The sequence below is a fragment of the Convolutriloba macropyga genome, chromosome 12 (assembly GCF_964194025.1).
Source record: "Convolutriloba macropyga chromosome 12, txConMacr16.3, whole genome shotgun sequence".
NCBI classification, from domain to species: domain Eukaryota; kingdom Metazoa; phylum Xenacoelomorpha; order Acoela; family Convolutidae; genus Convolutriloba; species Convolutriloba macropyga.
Window position 1 is genome coordinate 52823900 of NC_134479.1, and position 18678 is coordinate 52842577.

The 18678-nt window shown below is 37.1% G+C and overlaps 2 protein-coding genes across 2 annotated transcripts in view; one reads left to right on the forward strand and one right to left on the reverse strand.

Annotated features, from left to right (window-relative positions):
• Positions 1 to 11513, forward strand: part of LOC142351115 (uncharacterized) — a 55862-nt gene extending 44349 nt beyond the window's left edge. The window contains exons 4-5 of the mRNA XM_075403204.1: positions 490 to 571; positions 10598 to 11513. Of these exons, the coding sequence (XP_075259319.1) occupies positions 490 to 571; positions 10598 to 11264 (749 nt within the window). The 3' untranslated portion in view covers positions 11265 to 11513. The remainder of the gene's footprint in view (positions 1 to 489; positions 572 to 10597) is intronic.
• LOC142350263 (uncharacterized) overlaps positions 1 to 18678 on the reverse strand; it is a 484377-nt gene that overhangs the window by 306965 nt on the left and 158734 nt on the right. The gene's annotated exons all lie outside the window — the stretch shown is intronic.

Genomic DNA, 18678 nt, shown 5'->3' on the forward strand with positions numbered 1-18678 from the left:
AGGTTGCTATTCAAAGGGATGCGCTCATATTGGGAGGTTTGTTGTATTAACTTTTTTAACGTTATTTTTTGCTTCACATGCTAATAATTGTCAAGCCGCTACTTTAGTTCGAGCTAAAGTTAAATCAAGGTTGTTTTGTGTGGACTTATGTTCGCTGTTAGCTCAGATGATTGTAATGATTAATCATGAAATTATACATATCACGGGATTGAACTTCATGTGCAGAAGATACACATCCCCGAATCTTTTGTTGTTTTTCACCCCACAACCGGTTCTCGGTGGGTGAAATAAATAATTAAATAAATAATAGCTTTTATGATAATTGGGGTCTTTCCCATTATAGCCCCCCCCCCAGCTTAGTGGTCAGATAACCTATAGCCCCCCCCCCCCCCTCAATCATGGTAAATATACCATAATGGGGGGCTATATTTTCATGGGGGGGGGGGCTATAATGGGAAAGACCCGCTAATTGTTTGGTATTATTTAAAGGTGGTTTATTCTTCGTGGATCCGAGGCGACAAGAGGTGGATGTATCTCCGTCATTTGAGCACGATTCTCACCTCCCTGTCAGGTAAAAACGGCTTTTTTCAGTAATTTTAAGTATAAAAAATGGTATAGCTGGTTCTGTTTTCATCTCGTGATAAGTATTTTTGGCTGCTGTAGAAGTTATGAAATTTCTAAACTCCGTCAATATCAGCATATTGAATTTTTTTAGAAGCACAGCAAGTTTTTTTGCATGAAAACATGCTTTGTTTAGATCTGGAGCTAGACTGCTCGAGTGGGTCTGTGCAGGGCACGCAGTATGTTCAGAATTTTGCTTAGATAAATATTTATTAGTTCTGTTGTGTGCTAAAAAATAGAAAACCCACAATACAGCTTAATCATCTAATCTGACTAGAAAATTACGAAGTCTGTTGGTATTATTACTAGAAAATGGTTTTAATCGAAGGCAGTGTTGGAAAAAAATACAGATTTTTCAAACAATTTGAAGTTTTTTTGTAATCGGTGTGCTAGATGACAATGCATGTTTTCGAGAGTGAAATTGTCTTGTTTACTATCGAGCATGAAGACTCAAATAAAACTTATAAAATATTCACTATCTATTAATAGAATGAACTCAATTCTGATTGGACAAAAATGTAAATAAAAAGTATAAATACGAAATGCACAACACGAATTATTCATTCATTCTTCAATTGATTCTTGCGAAACTTAGTGCTATTTTCCATCCTCAGAACTTGTGAAATTTTCTCATCTTAGCAGAATACTGGACGCTTACGAACCTAAACACCTAAGAAAAATATTTGAAAAGGAAACATAAAAACTGCACACGGAACCTAAATATTAGTAGGAAACTCCTAACAAGATAGCTTTGCAGAGAGTTATCATATGGCGACAGAGATCAAGAGCGTCATTCTGCAACACTAAAGAAACGGAATCAGAGAAAAATTATCACAGTTGAAGCTTCATAAAAAAAACAATTGTCTTAAAATTCATGTTTAGCTCAAACTAATATTTATTCTTTTGGGAAATTTATCACACAAAACAGATACAACAACAGATATGGCCGCACCGCACCCACCACACGTATCGCTCAAACGTTTTGCCGGGCTACCCAACGAAAACTGGGACCAATTTGAAGGTCTTTTGAGGGCAAGCATAGCAGTTGCCAGAATTCCGGCAGATCATAACCAACAAGCCCGATACCTACATTTACACCTCGACGGAAACGCATTAAACTATTATCTACGCTTACCAGAAAACACACGAAACGACCTTGATGACGCATTAGAACAGTTACGCAACCGCTACTCAGGCCCAGACCAACGGCGTAATTTTGAGTTAGACTTACAGAGCAGGAAATTTGATCCCGTGAAGGAACAACCAGACGATTTTCTAACTGACTTACAGCGGCTTGCCAACTTAGCAATCGTCGATGACGTTGGTGCCGGAATTGGCCGCAATGACGAGCGGACAAGAAGAATCCGAGAACAATTTATACAGGGGATGCCCTTCAAATACAAAAAAGTTCTTCTCAGAGAATTGGACAATGTCGGAGTAAACGACTTATGCTCCATAGTCAAAAGACGACTTCGAATAGACCAATTAAACCCAGAGCCAGCACACACCACAGCCTTCAACTCACTAACAAGCTCCCAAAACTCTGCTTTTAACCAAGCGGTCGAAAACATAATGGCAGCAGGAATAGCTTCAATTCAGGCATCAGTCTCACAAACAACGCCACCAAGATGGCCGAACACCACCCAAAATAAATTTAACAAGCCTTTCACAAACTACAACAGAAATAACACAGCATACAGAACGCCAAACCAAAATAGAAGCTTCTCAGGTTATCAAAACCGTCCTTTCTATCGAGGTAGAGGAAGAGGTACAAACGCGATAAGCAGATACAACAACCAAAGTCAACAATACAACCAGCGACAACGATCTCCCACGCCAATGCGCACTTTTTGCAGGATATGCGCAAGCAACGAGCATACCGCACGTGATTGCACTCAGAGGCAACCACCTTATCGCGACGCAACAATGCCATTCAACCAACAGCCAAAAAACTGAATAACCTGCATGCTTTTCTACAAAAAATTTACTGTACAACTAGCTATAACGAAAATGTCTTTCTAATTCCTATTCAATTAGGCTCAATTACAATGAAAGCGATAGCTGACACTGGAGCATTTAGTAGCGCTATGTCACAAAAACATTTTGATAAAATCTACAATCATCTAACGCAAAAACCCATAAAAAAGGCACCACCGGAAATTACGGTCTCGACAGCGTTTATGCATCAGTCTCAAATATTATTCACGACAAATTTAACATTCAAAATTGGCCATTTAGAGCTCACAGAGGACTTTATGGTTTTTGAGAAACTCTCCGGCATATTACTTGGATCCCCCTTTTTCGACAAAAACGAAATAACAATCGACGCGCACAACCGCTATCTACATTTCCCTTAATTCACATTTCAGCTGAATTTGATGCAGACGGCAGGCTCAAAAACATCAAAACGATTCAATAATAAGCGTAAAATTTATCTAAAAACAACCACTCGAGTTATAATTAACCCCGGTGAACAGAAATTAATTGAACTCACGCCTTATCAACCATTAGAAGCAGATCACCAAATTGGAATAGTAGAGCCTACAACAAAACTCGAAAACATAGGAGTCTGCCTTACGAGTACGATAAACAAAATGCTAAAGGACAAACCAATTCAACTAATGGCTATCAACACAACGGAAGTACCGATCACAATCGAAAGAAACACACTACCTGCAACCTTCACGATAATAACACCCGAACAAGCTCGCTATCTTATCCCATTAGAGCCCAAGTTGCTGGAAACAGATAATTTCTCAAAGACAACAAAAACCATATCGAAACATATTGAGAAAGTAGCGAAGGGCCAGCTAAATCACATCACAATTAACCACAACGCAAAATATTGGTTTCCAACCCCAGAGACAACTGAAGATCCATCCAAACTCACAGGACTAGAGAAACGGATTTACGAAGAACTCATCCGCTTCAAGAAGAGAGAGTCCATTCGACCACTGGATAACGTAGAGGATCGAAAAACATTTTTGGACTCCTTTAATTGGCACGGAAGTGTCCTAACAGACGACGAAAAGAAGAAGACAGAGAATCTCTTATTGGAATTCAACGATATATTTACAAGACATTGCCTTGACATTGGCTACACCTCAAAATTCTCAGTAAAACTGACGCCTGATACTGATAGACCAGTATATTCAAAAAACCAAAGAGTTTCCATCCACCTCAAAGACGATCTCCTAGTAGAACTCGCCTTATTACAATACTACGGCGTGATTACAACGTTGCCATTCAATAGATATTCATCACCAATCTTTGCAAAAAGAAAACCGAATGGAAAACTACGAATATTAATAGATCTGCGTAAAATCAACCACCTGATTCGAAATGACTATAACAACAACAATTTCCCAACACCAGATATCAGTCCCTAAGTCACTAGCGTTAGGCCCTCGCTTAATCAAATCCATAAAATACTGAGGTGTCCCCATTACATTGTCAAACCCTATCGATGTTTTGTAACTACCACAAATTAGAAACAGTTTCTCTCCCACTACTGTTTTCGAAATGCTATCGTCACCGCCTATTTCAATATGGGCGCGGGTCCACCATGGACCAAACTGTACCATAGCATCTCTTCTGGTACAGTGCAAATTTTCGGGCACGCTTCCATTTAAAATTCCCTTAACATTAAAAGTCCAGCCCGCTGAATCGTCTAAACCTTGATAGGGATACACCTCAGTATAAATACGCGAGGCCTGTTCATAGTTTGACAAATTCGACAGAAAATCTCTTACTTCGTACAGGCTATTTATTTCATTAATACTTCTACAGAAATCATTACTTAGGCCCACTATCTCCTCGTTCCTTATTTCAAGTGGCACCCTAGGCCAACCATTTGCCCCAACTAAGCCCCCCCGCCCTTCAGTTACTAATTTCGATTTCAGACCCTCCCAATTACTAATACCAGTGCCATCTACCCAAGGCACTTCCTTCCACCCAATGCTCAATGCTCATTAGTTTTTCCCGATTACAATACTCCCCCTTAAAACTCTTAATAGATGCCACCAATTCCATTCTCTGTCGTGTTGATCTAAAAGCTCAAATCTCTTACAGAAAATAATCATACTGAAACCCATACTCATATTGTTCTTAACCATACCTTTCTGCTGACTGACTTGATAACACATTCGAATATTTTATTCCCAATAACTGTCTCGCCATACCAATTTTAATCTGAAATATAACAGTCCAAACAGTTGATACAATAACGAGGCTTCAGAATAACGAAAACAAACGTTTCATATAATGAAAGACAAATAAAACTAGTTCAATGTATGCCCCCTACCCCAACTCTTGAAAGAAATCTCGTGACCGATAGCAAATAGAATACATTAGTTATTCAAATGCAATTCCAATCTCTGATTAATAACCCTCCCTTCCATCAATCTACCTCAATTTCTGTCAAATTATATCCCCTGAGCCCACAAATCCAATCAGGAAAGGACACTATGGCACCACATCCATCAATTCCATTCACCACAAAACTTCCATCAATTTTATGCAAATCTGACTTCTAATCACCTGCGTCACACTGCAACTAATGGACTCTATTCTACTACTGACGCCAACATTGACAAATCCACGCACCAAATAAACCAAATCGATAGAAGAAAATGACTACCTTGAGCAATTCTCAACTGAAAAATTTGATGAAAACTGAAACAGAGACTCAAACTCATTACTTAATGGGTTTTCCAACCCATGCTAAACGCTTTTCTAGATAGCCGCAGTATCGAGCATGAAGACTCAAATAAAACTTATAAAATATTCACTATCTATTAATAGAATGAACTCAATTCTGATTGGACAAAAATGTAAATAAAAAGTATAAATACGAAATGCACAACACGAATTATTCATTCATTCTTCAATTGATTCTTGCGAAACTTAGTGCTATTTTCCATCCTCAGAACTTGTGAAATTTTCTCATCTTAGCAGAATACTGGACGCTTACGAACCTAAACACCTAAGAAAAATATTTGAAAAGGAAACATAAAAACTGCACACGGAACCTAAATATTAGTAGGAAACTCCTAACAAGATAGCTTTGCAGAGAGTTATCATATTTACTTTTGAGTCGATTAATCGTTTTTCATTAAAGACTTTGAAATGAAATCCATTGTTTAAATGTCAGTTAGTTAAATCTTATTCGTTGTTGCAAACGAAGAATAATTTCATAGATGGTAAAAAAATTGTTTTCAAAAATTTGTTTTAAAAAAGTTTTCTTTGGTGGTAACAGAAAATTCTATTCTGTAAATGGGATTTTTCAAATAGAAAATTGCAGATTATTCGGTGCTTGTTCAGCAAGCCAAAAATTTTTGAGATACCGTTATTAAAGATTTCTCTATCGGGCCGGTGGAAGCTCGTTGAGGAGACAATTTCATGCTGTTAAGTGCAGTTCTTAGCCCATGTCTGTCGATTTCCCCCAATACTAGCATGTGTCCCGAGCTGTGTACTACAGACGCCAACACTCGCCGGTCGTTTGAGAGAATTTCGTCCGACATGAGTCGGCTATGTTTCTATCTTTATCTAGCTAAATCAAGCCAAATGTTCTGATTAGTGGATTTGAAGTTTGATTCAACCGAAATCTTTCAAGATTAACTGTATGTCATACTCGAAACCTTCAAAACAGACAATATTTTCGTTTAGAGGAATTACTTCCTGTAACATCTATCATTTTACTAATTTCTTATTTTTATTATAATAATTCCGTAACAAAACGTTCACGGAAACAATCAAATTTGGTTGATTTTGTCGGGGTTTTTCAGTGCTCATGTTTTACCATTTGAATTATAAGCAAGCGCGGAAAACAGTGACAGTAACGCGAATTTAGTTAAAGTTTGAGAAAGTTTGTAAATACCCTTCACATATGCCCACGATTTGTGTTTTTTGAGCTATCGCCGAACGAAAACTGCTAACAAGGTGCTAACAAGGAGGCTCATTAATGTGCATTCGCACATGAAGTTCCAACCCGCGCTCAACTACATTATTGACTTCATTTCTTAACATCTTATTGACTTAACAAAGAGATAATCAACAATAGATGTTTGAGTTTAAAAAATTCGTTACACAACCAAACTAATAATTGAATTAAGTATTGCCATGCCTCATTACGACCAGAGTTGCCATTAGAAAGATTACGAGAAAAAACAACAACATTAACAACAAAAAGACAAAAGCAAAAATTTCACGGCAAAAGCTCAAATCTAAATTTAAAAGCACCTAGTAACAAAGTCAAATTACAATCAGACAAAACCCTCTCTATAAAAATTTACTTTCTCCTAACTACACAGCAGATGGGATTGTTCCTTAATGAGGCTATGTAACAAATTGACAAAAAAATTATGAGGCGAAATTTAAAAATCAATCAAAATATTTTAAACCAAATAGTTTCAAAGGTCTTATAAATCATTAGCTTTTAACAAAGTTGTTCTTGATAAATTTACTAAAAAGTCAAAACAAAACCGGAAAAACCTGACTTTGGTTAGACTAAGCCAGAGGAATGGACTAAAGATGCAGAAAAACTCAAAAAATTACGAACAACGAATTACAAACATTGCGAAAACACAAATTAGTGAAGCCATTAAAATATTAGGTTTTTTATTATAATTTTTGTGTACAATATTTCAGCTAAAATGATTCTGAATGAATAAATAAGTTCAATTGGGCCGCATTTGAAAATCATTCGGATCAGTTATTACGCGATTGTGCTAAAGAAAGAGAAAAAGAAACACAAATACACCACTCACATAACTTTTTATGACGACGCACATTGTCCTACAAACAAAATAAAAGTTACGTCATAATATCAGTAAACATGTTAATTTTTGAAAAAACAAGGAATTTTATGGGACCTCTCAATGATAAGTTACAAGTTGACGAACAGAACAACAAAAACCGAAAAATTAAAAAGTCCTGAAAATTTCTAAAATTGTATAATTTCAAACTTTAAGACTATTCGCTTTAAACTGACTGCTTAGGGCAAAATCATTCATTCAATCCTCAATTACAAGCTTATAAGACCCGATGCATTTTACGGCTACATAAAGAGTAAAGGAAACAGGCAAAAACAGCAAATCCAGAAAAATTGAGCGAGAAAAGTGCCGTTAAAAAAATGGATTTTTGCAAAAAAACTGTTCTACTTTCAATTTTTTTAAGCATTTGGATTTTTTAAACATTTTGACTCCAATAAATCAACAAACATGAACAAATACATTAAAAGCACAAAAATTTTGTGAAAACCATAGTATCAACGCGATTAAATTCAATAGCTGTCAACGGAAGCTATTAAATACGCTGAGTTGAGTCGATGAGACGATAAGGATGTCCGTCATTCATAAGTCAGCAACAAGACATTGCAATAAGTCAATGACTATGAAAACGACAACAAATGCAGGCAAAATCCAAAAATATAGTAGAAAAGTGCGAGAAGAAAGTGTCGGAGCCATTTCAAACAAGCTTTTCTCTGAAAACTGTATGTATGATCCAAGGAACCTTTTTTTTAAAATCAACGCAAATATCAATATCAAGACAATGTGTAAAGATTCAAAAAGGAACCATAATTACGAAAAAAATTCCAATTTTTTTTTAAATTATGAAAAATCGTGCATCGAACTCATAACACATATAGTTAGAAGACGTTGCCTGATTTAGAAAAAAGGGGGTCCCGTCATCACTGAAACTGAATTACAGTTCAGAAAAATAAGTTAAATATCGATTAATGTTAGAAAAACTACTCGAGAAGTCATTTTTTAAAGTCTTAAAAGCCATTAAGTTCAGTAGCTTTCAACAGAGGTCAATAAATGCACTCAGTTTTGCCTCGAATGGAAGACAAGGATATTTGTCATGCATAGGTAATGAATAAGGCATCACGATAAGTCTTTTGACTATGGAAGCAACAACAATTACACGTAAAAATGTAAAGTGGAAGAAAGTGTCGAAGCCGTTCAGACCATAATTTTTTTCTCTGAAGATTTTATCCATGATCCATTGAACGTCTTCTCTGAGCCATGTGATATATCAATATCAGGGTAATGTGACAACTTTTCCAGAGGAATCACTAATACAAAAAAAAATCCAATGTTTTTTTAAAAAAAATTGAAATCATGAGGAATTGAAGCCATATAAGAAATAATTAGAAGATAAAACCGCTAACCAGACTAATTTTGGTTGCAGTAAAAAGTGATCCTGTCAATACTGAGACTGACTTAGAAAACACGAAAATAAGTTTATGGTCGGTGAATGTTAAAAAAATTTCTCAGAAAACCTTTTTTAAAGTCTTAACAGCCATTAGCTGTATACTCAAAGCTCTAGATAGGTTCTCATAATGCTCATCACAAAACCTATTGCACATTTAGTCAATGACTATGCCAATAGTCTATGCCATAGGACTCGAAAATTTCAGTAAAACCTCAAAAAGAAAATCAAAATTTCATTTAAAATAACGAAAAATTTTTGTTCATTGAGATTCATTAGACTGTAAATCAGGTTTGTTATTAACGGAAACTTGATATGAAAATGGACTTATCTTTAGGGGACTCAAGAAAACAAAAAAAAATATGAAAAGTTTTCTAAAAAAGAGCTCTCAAATAGAGGTCGATTTTTTTTATAGTAAACTTCCCTATGAGACAGGAACTAGTCTTCTTATCGTCTGTCGTCTATTGGGAACTAAAATTTGATTGAGTTTGTGACTGATATGTAATTTTTTTGAATTAATAAATTTACACTAAACGTAAACAAAATATCTCGTGTTCACACAAAACTTCAGTCCTCGTTAACTCCTCAAAAAAACGAAATTAAAAAAAAAATCTTTTTTGTTTAGAATTCTACGCTGGACAAGCTTTTCAATGACACCACTCACATTTCTCTGCCATGAATATATCGATCGGCCAAAATTGTCTGAACAAGAAAAACCCTTTTTAGTATATAGTTCCCCCCACAAGTGGGGTCGGAACAATTAAGAAGAAATCAGAGAAAGCCAAATTGATTTTTAATGAGACAATAGTTCTGGATTTTACTATTTGCGGATTAAAAAGGCAAAAGGCTGGTTTGAACCTACTCATATTATGGAAATTTACAAAATTCAGTTTCTGAACTATGTCTTAGAGAATTTTTTAATAAAACCAAGAATTCTAGCTGTAGGCTAATTGAATGCAAAAAAACGTGGTGAGTAGTGATATAATGTGATGAGGTTTTTGTCATATTTGTCCACAATTTTGTCAAATTGGCCGAAAAAGGCCAATTGTAAGTTTTGCGGCCTAATGACACGGGATAGTTTCAGAAGACAAGAAACCTACCTCTCAGAAGACCTTTAAGAAAACAAGAAAACAATTTGAAATAAAGCCGGAAATTTGGGATTATCTATTTACAGTTATCGTTTGCTGATTTTCTCTGAAAACTCATATTATTTAGAGAAATTATTCTTTCCAAATAACTAGAGGATTTGTTCATCAAAAGTGTGGAGATTTTATAAGTATGGGAACTCAAACAAAGCCAAACAATTAAGTTTTTATTTGCAGAAAATAAGGGAGTAACTTATGAAAAAGGAGCAGCCAATCAAAATAGTTCCCAGCTAGGTGAATTAAAATAGCAACATTTGCATCATTTTCAGCTCGTTTTTTGAAATTGTGGAAATGATTTTCGATAACCTGTTACTCGTGAACGAGTCTTTATTTATTCGACAAGGTGAGCTCGTGGCAGTCTGAAATCTGAGGCTTTCAATTTTTTAATATTTTAATGATGAAATTTTTGATCATTACCAAATGAAACACCTTGTCTTATTCTAAAGTCGGGTTTTCAGTATTTGGTGACGAAATCGAAAAATCTAATGAATGATTATATAGTTTTCCATTTTGCGTTTTACAAGGCACAAAAAACTTTGCTAATTCGAGTTTTCGAGTAACATTTGATAGTTGTAAGTTTGTCTTTTCAAAGGAGAATTTTGTACAACTTTTTTAAGGAGCGTGTCGGCACATCCTTCCTTGCCTTACATCGTATCCGCAAGTTGCAACTCTGTTCGTCTTTGGGATCTGCGGTACCTATCAGATAACAGTGGAATCCTTTTGAACACGGAAGATTCTATCCCGCGTTTTGTCAGTTTCAACCCTGTCCATGGTGACAAAATTTTAGTCGCCTGCTCCGATGGGCGTTTGCGGTTTTTCGATTTTTCTCATCTTTCTGCGCCTCTTAATACAGAGCCAGCTCGGAAGTTTGAAGTTGCCAAAAGCGAAGTTAGAAAAGAAGGCGAAACGTACACCGCTTTTTGGCACCCTAGAAACGATAACTTATTCTTTGTCGGACCTACGCGAAATTTCGGCAGTTTGAACAAGTTAAAGCTGTTTTCCAATAATGCAACAAGTGCGTCGCGGACGAGAAGTCTAACTTTGAGTGCAAACGAAAGCGATACAAGTGGCAACGTGTCAACAACTTCAGGTTCTAGTGAGCAAACAGCTAGCCTATCAACAAGTTCAGATTCAACTGAGCAAAGTGGTTTGACCAACAGTTCAATAACCGAGCCAATTTTGCAAATCGATGGAGGCGAAATCAGTTGTTTTAAGTATGTTTGCCATCCAGAATTAGAAATTTTAGCTGGCTTCAGAAGCACAACAATTAGTATTTGGAGATAATGACTTTCAATATTTTCTTTCAAAGATTTTAAAATTATAATCTATTTCAAAAGTTATAACTATTAATTATGCTGACTTTAAGCTGTGATATTTGACTAAGTGTTAGCTTGGTTTTGGTGCCTTTTATTGTGTGGTTTTAGAGTGATTTTATTGAAGTAGTTTTCTTAAAGTGTAATAAGTTTGTTCCCTGTGAGAGTATAAAGCTGTTTAATAAATATTTGCTTCCCAAAAGTTTTTGTTATCTGAAAAACGTTGTGTACCAATTATATAGGTATTTTTACAATTTCTTACGTTTTTTGCCTAACAAATATGACGATCTGTTTTACAATTTCTTACGTTTTTTGCCTAACAAATATGACGATCTGGATCTATTCTGTTTTGCCCCCCCCCCCCCCCCCCCCCAGCTTAGTAAGCATAAATTTTTATGACCCCCAGGCGCACGTGGTATTTTCTTACATAGTAACGTGCTATATAACAACATACAATTTGTAACGGGGGGGGGGGGGTCATAAAAACCCTCGGGGGGGGGGGGAACAGAATAGATCCGACGATCTTTTTGAGCCTTTGAAGGACGCGAAAGGCGAGTATTTAATGCAGTGATTTGACGTGATGTCAGAGTTAAAAACACATGCCAATCTTGAACTCAGACAATTGCTCATTCAACTTTAGTATGAAGTGCATCATCGCAGTAATCTATCATGTAATAGAAAGTCGACAGTCATTATTGCTCTCAATAATCAATCTAGCTCTCTGGTATCACCAGCCCAGACCCGAGTGCCATAGTAATTCAGTACTGATTCATCATAATCCAATAGTAAAAGTTCAAATCAGTACTGAATCATGGTAATCTAAGAGTTTTTTTTATTTTGCAGTATGTACAGAATAAACTCAGAATGGTTTTTTGCATTGAATTTTCAATGAACATCATGTTTTGATTCCTCATTATGTTCATATAATTTTCATTGAAAAATTGAAATTTTCGAAAATCTGCAAATGTGCATGATGAATTCATAATGGAAATTCTATGATTCATTACTGAAATGTTATGACACACAGGTCCGGGAGAGAGCTAGGTTTACTACTGCGAAGTCCCCCAAACGCGAAGTCAAGAAAATGTATTTGTGTAATATTTTTTGGATCTTGTCTGTTTGTGTCCCCCCAAGTACGTTATGCACCCCCCCCCCCCGGTTACAGAGCAGTTGCCAGCACAGAGTAAATCATTATCAAAAAAATATGGCAGACTCGTCTGGGGGTGCAAATAATATGCGCCCACTAATCTCGGGGGCACAAACGGAAAAGATCCATTTTCGAAAAAAGTTCCGTTGCTTTTCCGCCGTTGAACGAAATGGTCGTTTTCATGAGCGTGTTTACGCAAAGGATTCCACTGTTTTCCAACAATTAATTAATTTTTCGTAACAATAAGAGTGAAAATTGTGTATTCTAAATATATATATTTCAATGGTATCAGCGCCACTAGTAATGACAGAGTTAATGCTGCTATGACAAAAACTGCTATTCCGATTACAGCAACATTTTTTAATCGTAAGTATGGCTGTGAAATAGCCTTTAGCTTAGTTTGTGCTACCGCATTTTGAGCAAGAGTAGTTAATGAAAAACTGAAATTGCAATAAGGAAGTGAAATTTAATCTTTTGTCAATATTCGGCCATCCGATGTAGTCGCTTGAAAGCAATTGATCTGCTAAGCATCTCTGATTGTGGTACGGTTGTACCATATTAAGTTCATGTTTCATTACTTAGTACTATATTAATTTAAGTTTGCCCTTGTCAGACTAAAAGTCATATTTCACATATATTTAATTTACCGCCGACTAATAAGTCAACTTTTCAGTTTTTTTCATATCTCCCACTTTTGATTATTTATTCATTCTCTAGAATCTTTTTACTGAATTCAGTTGCATTCAATCTACTCTGTTTTACACTACTCGCGATCCTATCGGATTTGAGGAGGAATTCCACCTTCATTAATTTTGTCTGCAATTGCAGCACGATTGCTAAGTAAATCTAAAAGTAGTAATCCCACAACTCAGTAAAACTTGGATTCGCACCTCGAATCCATTCAACTAATTCTAAGTGGATTTGTGACACGAATTGTATCTCTACAGACAGGGATATCACATGGCGCAGTCAGCAACTAAAGAACGTGCACTCCTGGGAATCGCGCCCTTTTGGGAAAAACCAACACTTGAACCTCCATTGCGATGGGATCGATGGCAGATCATGCTGATTTAGCTATCATGGCTAAAGAAGGCATCTCAATTGATATTCTTCTTTGAGATCCGCCAGACAAAGTTACTCTACCACCAGAGCCCATATACGAAATCGACGTTGAAAACAGCACAGCTCAAAGCGAACGAGATCGACGAATCCGTAATGAGCAGATGAAGAACTCGTGGTTAAACCATTGTCAGAAAATAGAACTCGTAGGTATACTATGTGGAGAAAAACCCTGGAAATATTGTGATAACAAAGCCGTCTCCCTAACGTATCTCAGTTTGGGAATGGAGGGTCGACGAATATTTGGTTAGCAAGAACCAAATACACAAATTGATCGAGTAACAACAAAGGTCCTCTGGGAAAGTCTTGATAGAGTGTTTACTAAACAACGAAACATCACATTTGACGGTGATACTTTTCTCACTAGAAAGCAAATGAAGGGAGAGCCTGTGGAAAAGTTCTATGGTTGCCTTCAAGAATTATCTTTGAATTGCGATTAGGGAAGCCACGAGGAGTCGATAATTCGTGACGTCTTCATAGCTAATATGCAAGATGGCGAAATCCAAAGAGAATTGTTAAAAGAAACAGGAACGGCTAAAAAAGCTCTTGAAATTGCTATGAACATTGAAATGGGAATACAAAATCAACTGAAAATATCTGGGTCTCCAGCTTCGACAACTACAAATGAAATTACAAGTCAGATGATAAATAATGTTCAGGGATCGTGGAATAGATCACGAGCGTCGACAAACCAGTTTGTCAAGCCAACAATTTGTCCAAATTGTGGCTATGGTTGGTCCCCATCTCATAGACAGAAATGTCCTGCCCGTGGCAAGAACTGTAAAAACTGCGGAATCGCTAACCACTTTGCTAAAGTTTGTCGAAAATCCAAAGAACCTATTAAACCCAAACCCAGAGTAAATTATGTAGACGACTCAATCTCAGAGGCGGCTACTGTCGGTACTTCAGTGACAGCGGCTGATCGAGTCAACAACATACATAAACTTTTACAGCAGCAGAGCATCTACGACGCGAACTATGACTCGGACTACGATGATTTCGATGACAATTGTTTAGCGGCGATTTCAATTCAAAATAACGTTCGTGAGGTAGAACCAGTAAATTTAGAAATTTGTGTCGGGAATAAAAAATCAAAGGCATTGGTGGATTCGGGAAGTGTGTGTACTATTGTAAACAAAAGTCTAGCAGACACAGTAGTGTCCGAATACAATGAAAGCTATTGGGTACAGTCGCCGAAAATACATGGTTTGAAAACTTTCTCTAATGCTATAATCAAGATTGTTGGCGTGATCAATACATCAATCGAATGTAATGATTGGATAGCCACGGGCGTTGATGTAACAGTGGTGGAAGATGGTCACAGACCTATCATTGGACGAGATCTTTTTCCAAAGCTAGGTTTTTCTCTTACTCAGTTGAAACAAGTTGCAAATATTGATCAAAACCAATGTCTAATCAAGAAACAGATTGCATTTGATTTTCCAGAACTCGTCACCCGAATCGGTAAATCTTTAAAACATTCAGTAAAATCAACATTTCACAAAGAATTTTCACCTACACACCAAAAAGGACGACGAGTCCCAATTAACTTACAACCACTAGTGAATATAGAGCTTAAAAAATTACTTGACGAAAAACACATAATAAAATTAAACCATTGTTCAGATAAAAATTGTATTTCACCATAGTAATTACAGTAATAAGCGACAAAACAGTTAAATTAGCTTTAGACTCCAAAATTTTAAATAAATCTATCCATAAAAATAAATACCAAATGCCGAATATTGATAATTTAATTGACACGATTCAACAAAATTTGAACACACCCGCATCACAAGAAACAGCATATTTTTCAACCTTGCATTTGAAGTACGCATACAGTCAACTCAAATTAGACCCGGAAACAGCTCGGCATTGTAGCTTCAATATCATTAGCGGTGAGAGAAATGGAACGTATCGCTTTGTTACCGGTTTCTACGGATTAACTGATATGCCGGCAGCATTCCAGAAAGTAATGGACTATACTTTAGTCGGACTCCAAAATACCTATTGTTTTCTGGATGACATTACAGTAGTTAGCCGTGGTTCTAAAGAAGATCACTTAAAATTAGTATATAAATGCTTAAAGAAATTAGATGAGGATAATTTACGAATAAACTTACCTAAATGTCATTTCGCTAAAACAAAAATCGAATGGCTAGGACATAAATTTAGTCAATCAGGAATTGCACCACTTGAGTCAAAAACAGTGGCAATCGCTTCCCTATCAGCACCTAATAATCTCAAACAATTACGATCTTTTTTAGGTTCTGTTCATTACTTAGGAAAATTAATTCCTAATCTATCCCAATTGTGCCACCCTCTTCGACCATTACTAAAAAAGAACACAAATTTTGTTTGGAACACTGAACATGAAACTCACTTCCAAGCAATTAAAAATAAAGTCGCAAATGCAACAGAAATTACACATTATAATCCGCACCTGGAAACGCGAATCAAATGCGATGCTTCTAGAGCGGGATTAGGAGCAGCTCTAGAACAACGTTCACCTACAGGTTGGCATACAGTTGCATTCGCGTCTCGTTTCCTCAACTCAAACGAGGAACGATATAGTGTTAATGAACTTGAATTGTTAGGGGTTGTTTGGTCTGTAGAATATTTTAAATATTATTTGTTTGGCAAATCCTTCACAATTATTACTGATCATCGAGCACTACTTTCTATTATGAAAGAACACCGATCAAATAAATCCTACAATAGTAGATTAAAAAGTTGGATCGATCGTCTTTTACCTTTTGATTTTAACATCGAACATATACCGGGTGCAAAATTGTGGCTGGTAGACTACATTTCGCGCCAACCAAATCAAGAAGCAAAAGTTACAAACAAATATGATGAATTTGCGGTAGCAACAATTACCCGCATTCGTGACGCTATTGCTGCAATTTTTGTAAATACCACACCACAAAACTTCCAATCACAGCACTTTAACAGCGTCACTCACACACATTCCACACGTGCCTCGCATCCTGGCTTAACAAACTATTCCAATTTGCTTTCTGCCTTAAATTGTTATACAACTCAGTTGCTTCTTGAAAATTCTGCAAACGCAGCACCATTCCAACCTAGTTCCAATAATACTGTAAACTTAACTTCAATCCCGACTCATTCAGAAATTCTTACAAACGCATCACATATCCATACAATTTCCACTCACACAATGAACAACACCACATCCAACCCACAAACTCCCCCTACACACAGCCGAGTCACGTTTCAATCTACCCCGAATTCAGCAGTGAACACGACGAGATCGTCTACTGAGGGTCAAAATTCACCAAACTTGGACTTGTCGAAAGAAGAAGTTTTTGGAAATAATTTGACACGGTTATTTACAAAAGGCTTCTTGGCTGTTCTCACAAGCAAGGATGCCGTCCTTAAAGAGGTGCGTGATTGCATCCTACAGAACGACCCCCAAAGATGTAAGGAAGTGAACCCATACATGTTCTCTTATTGGAGAGATCTACATGTCCGCTCAGGTTGCGTTTGTATAGACGAACGGGTGGCGATTCCCCATTCCATTCAGGACGCAGTTTTGGAAAGCCTTCACCTAACACACCCTGGTAGTTGGGGCATGATAACACTCGGGCAGTACGCGTTCTGGCCGTATATGCACCGAGAAATTCTCAACAAGGCGGCTCAGTGCAAACCTTGTACTGATGTCGGTAAGAACCCTAAGCCCGTTGTTCCGGCGTCTATTGATTTTGGAGGACCCATTACAAATGAAAAAGATCAAGATATTTATATTCTTGCATGTATTGATCGTTTTTCCAAATTTCCCACTGTAGAAGTATTTGAGAAAGCTAATGGACCAAATGTTCTTAAATTTTTAGATGACTACATTCACATACATGGTGTACCCCGAAATATTAGACTAGATCAAGCACGTTGTTTAATTGGTAACAAAGTAAAAACTTCCTGTAAACAACATAACATTAACATACTCACTGCCCCTGTCCATGACCATAGAGCTATAGGATTAGTAGAGCGTTTGATACAAACAATTAAAAGACGCTCAAGCGGCATGAAATTAGATAATAGAAACCAATCATTCACAATTAAAGAAGCAATAAAGTCAATAGTCTATCAATTACGTATTTGCAAACAAAAGACAACAAACGTAACACCTTTCCAAGCACATTTTGGAAGAAAGCCAAACACGCCACTAAGTAATATAAGTACAGTCCCAAAGTCTAATCTTTCATATGAAGATATTTTTCATCACTATTTAGATGCTGATACCGTCCCAGTAGAAGACTACCTTGACGAAAACGGTTGGGTCACAGGCGATCGTAGCGATATCCTCATTGAAGAGGCAATGCAGAAAGCGCAAGTGGATGCGGGACGTCGCTACAATGGGGATCACAATAAGTCCATTTCCCGTTTTATTGTGCATCCTAAATTAAACAACCCCATTCCTCGGACAGATAAGTCACTTGATCTCAAATTGGCCCACAAAGTAACGAAGCGATCAAAACGGGACCTTCGAGGATTATGGGAGACTCTAGCACCTGGTAGTACAGTAGTACGAACATCTGATACTACCACAGTCTTTAAAGAACCTGGTGTACCCGAAGTTTGCGTACGAAATAGTGATATCGCCAAATTTGGAACTCGCGCAGAACGCAACACAGATCTTTGGGAGTATGCAAAGCGCCGCCCTCTCCCCTATGAAAAAACCACGGAGGAAAAGATTTCGCAGCACACCAAAGAGCTTAAAAAGAAATGCCGTGGGGAAATCAAAATTCGCCACCGCCCGACCCAATCAGACGCGGTCTCGGGAGTCTCGTCCGCGAATAGCAATATTTCAAAAGCGATGGCGTCGCGAAAACCAAAAAAGCCCCAAGTAGGAGGCAAACGTTCTAGAACTACTTCTACAACTCTTAATACATCGAATGCTTCTTCTGTTGCTGCGTCGTCAGCAACATCTTCCGCAGCCTCACCTTCAACGTCCCGAAATAAAAGAACCCGACGCGCCCCCGAATATTTCGGTTTTGAAAGTTCTGTGTGCTCAGTTAGCGATGACTCTGCCGCTCCTGCACATAAGAAGCAAAAGCCTGATAATCCAGTAATCGCGACAGTACTCCAAGAAGAGGCG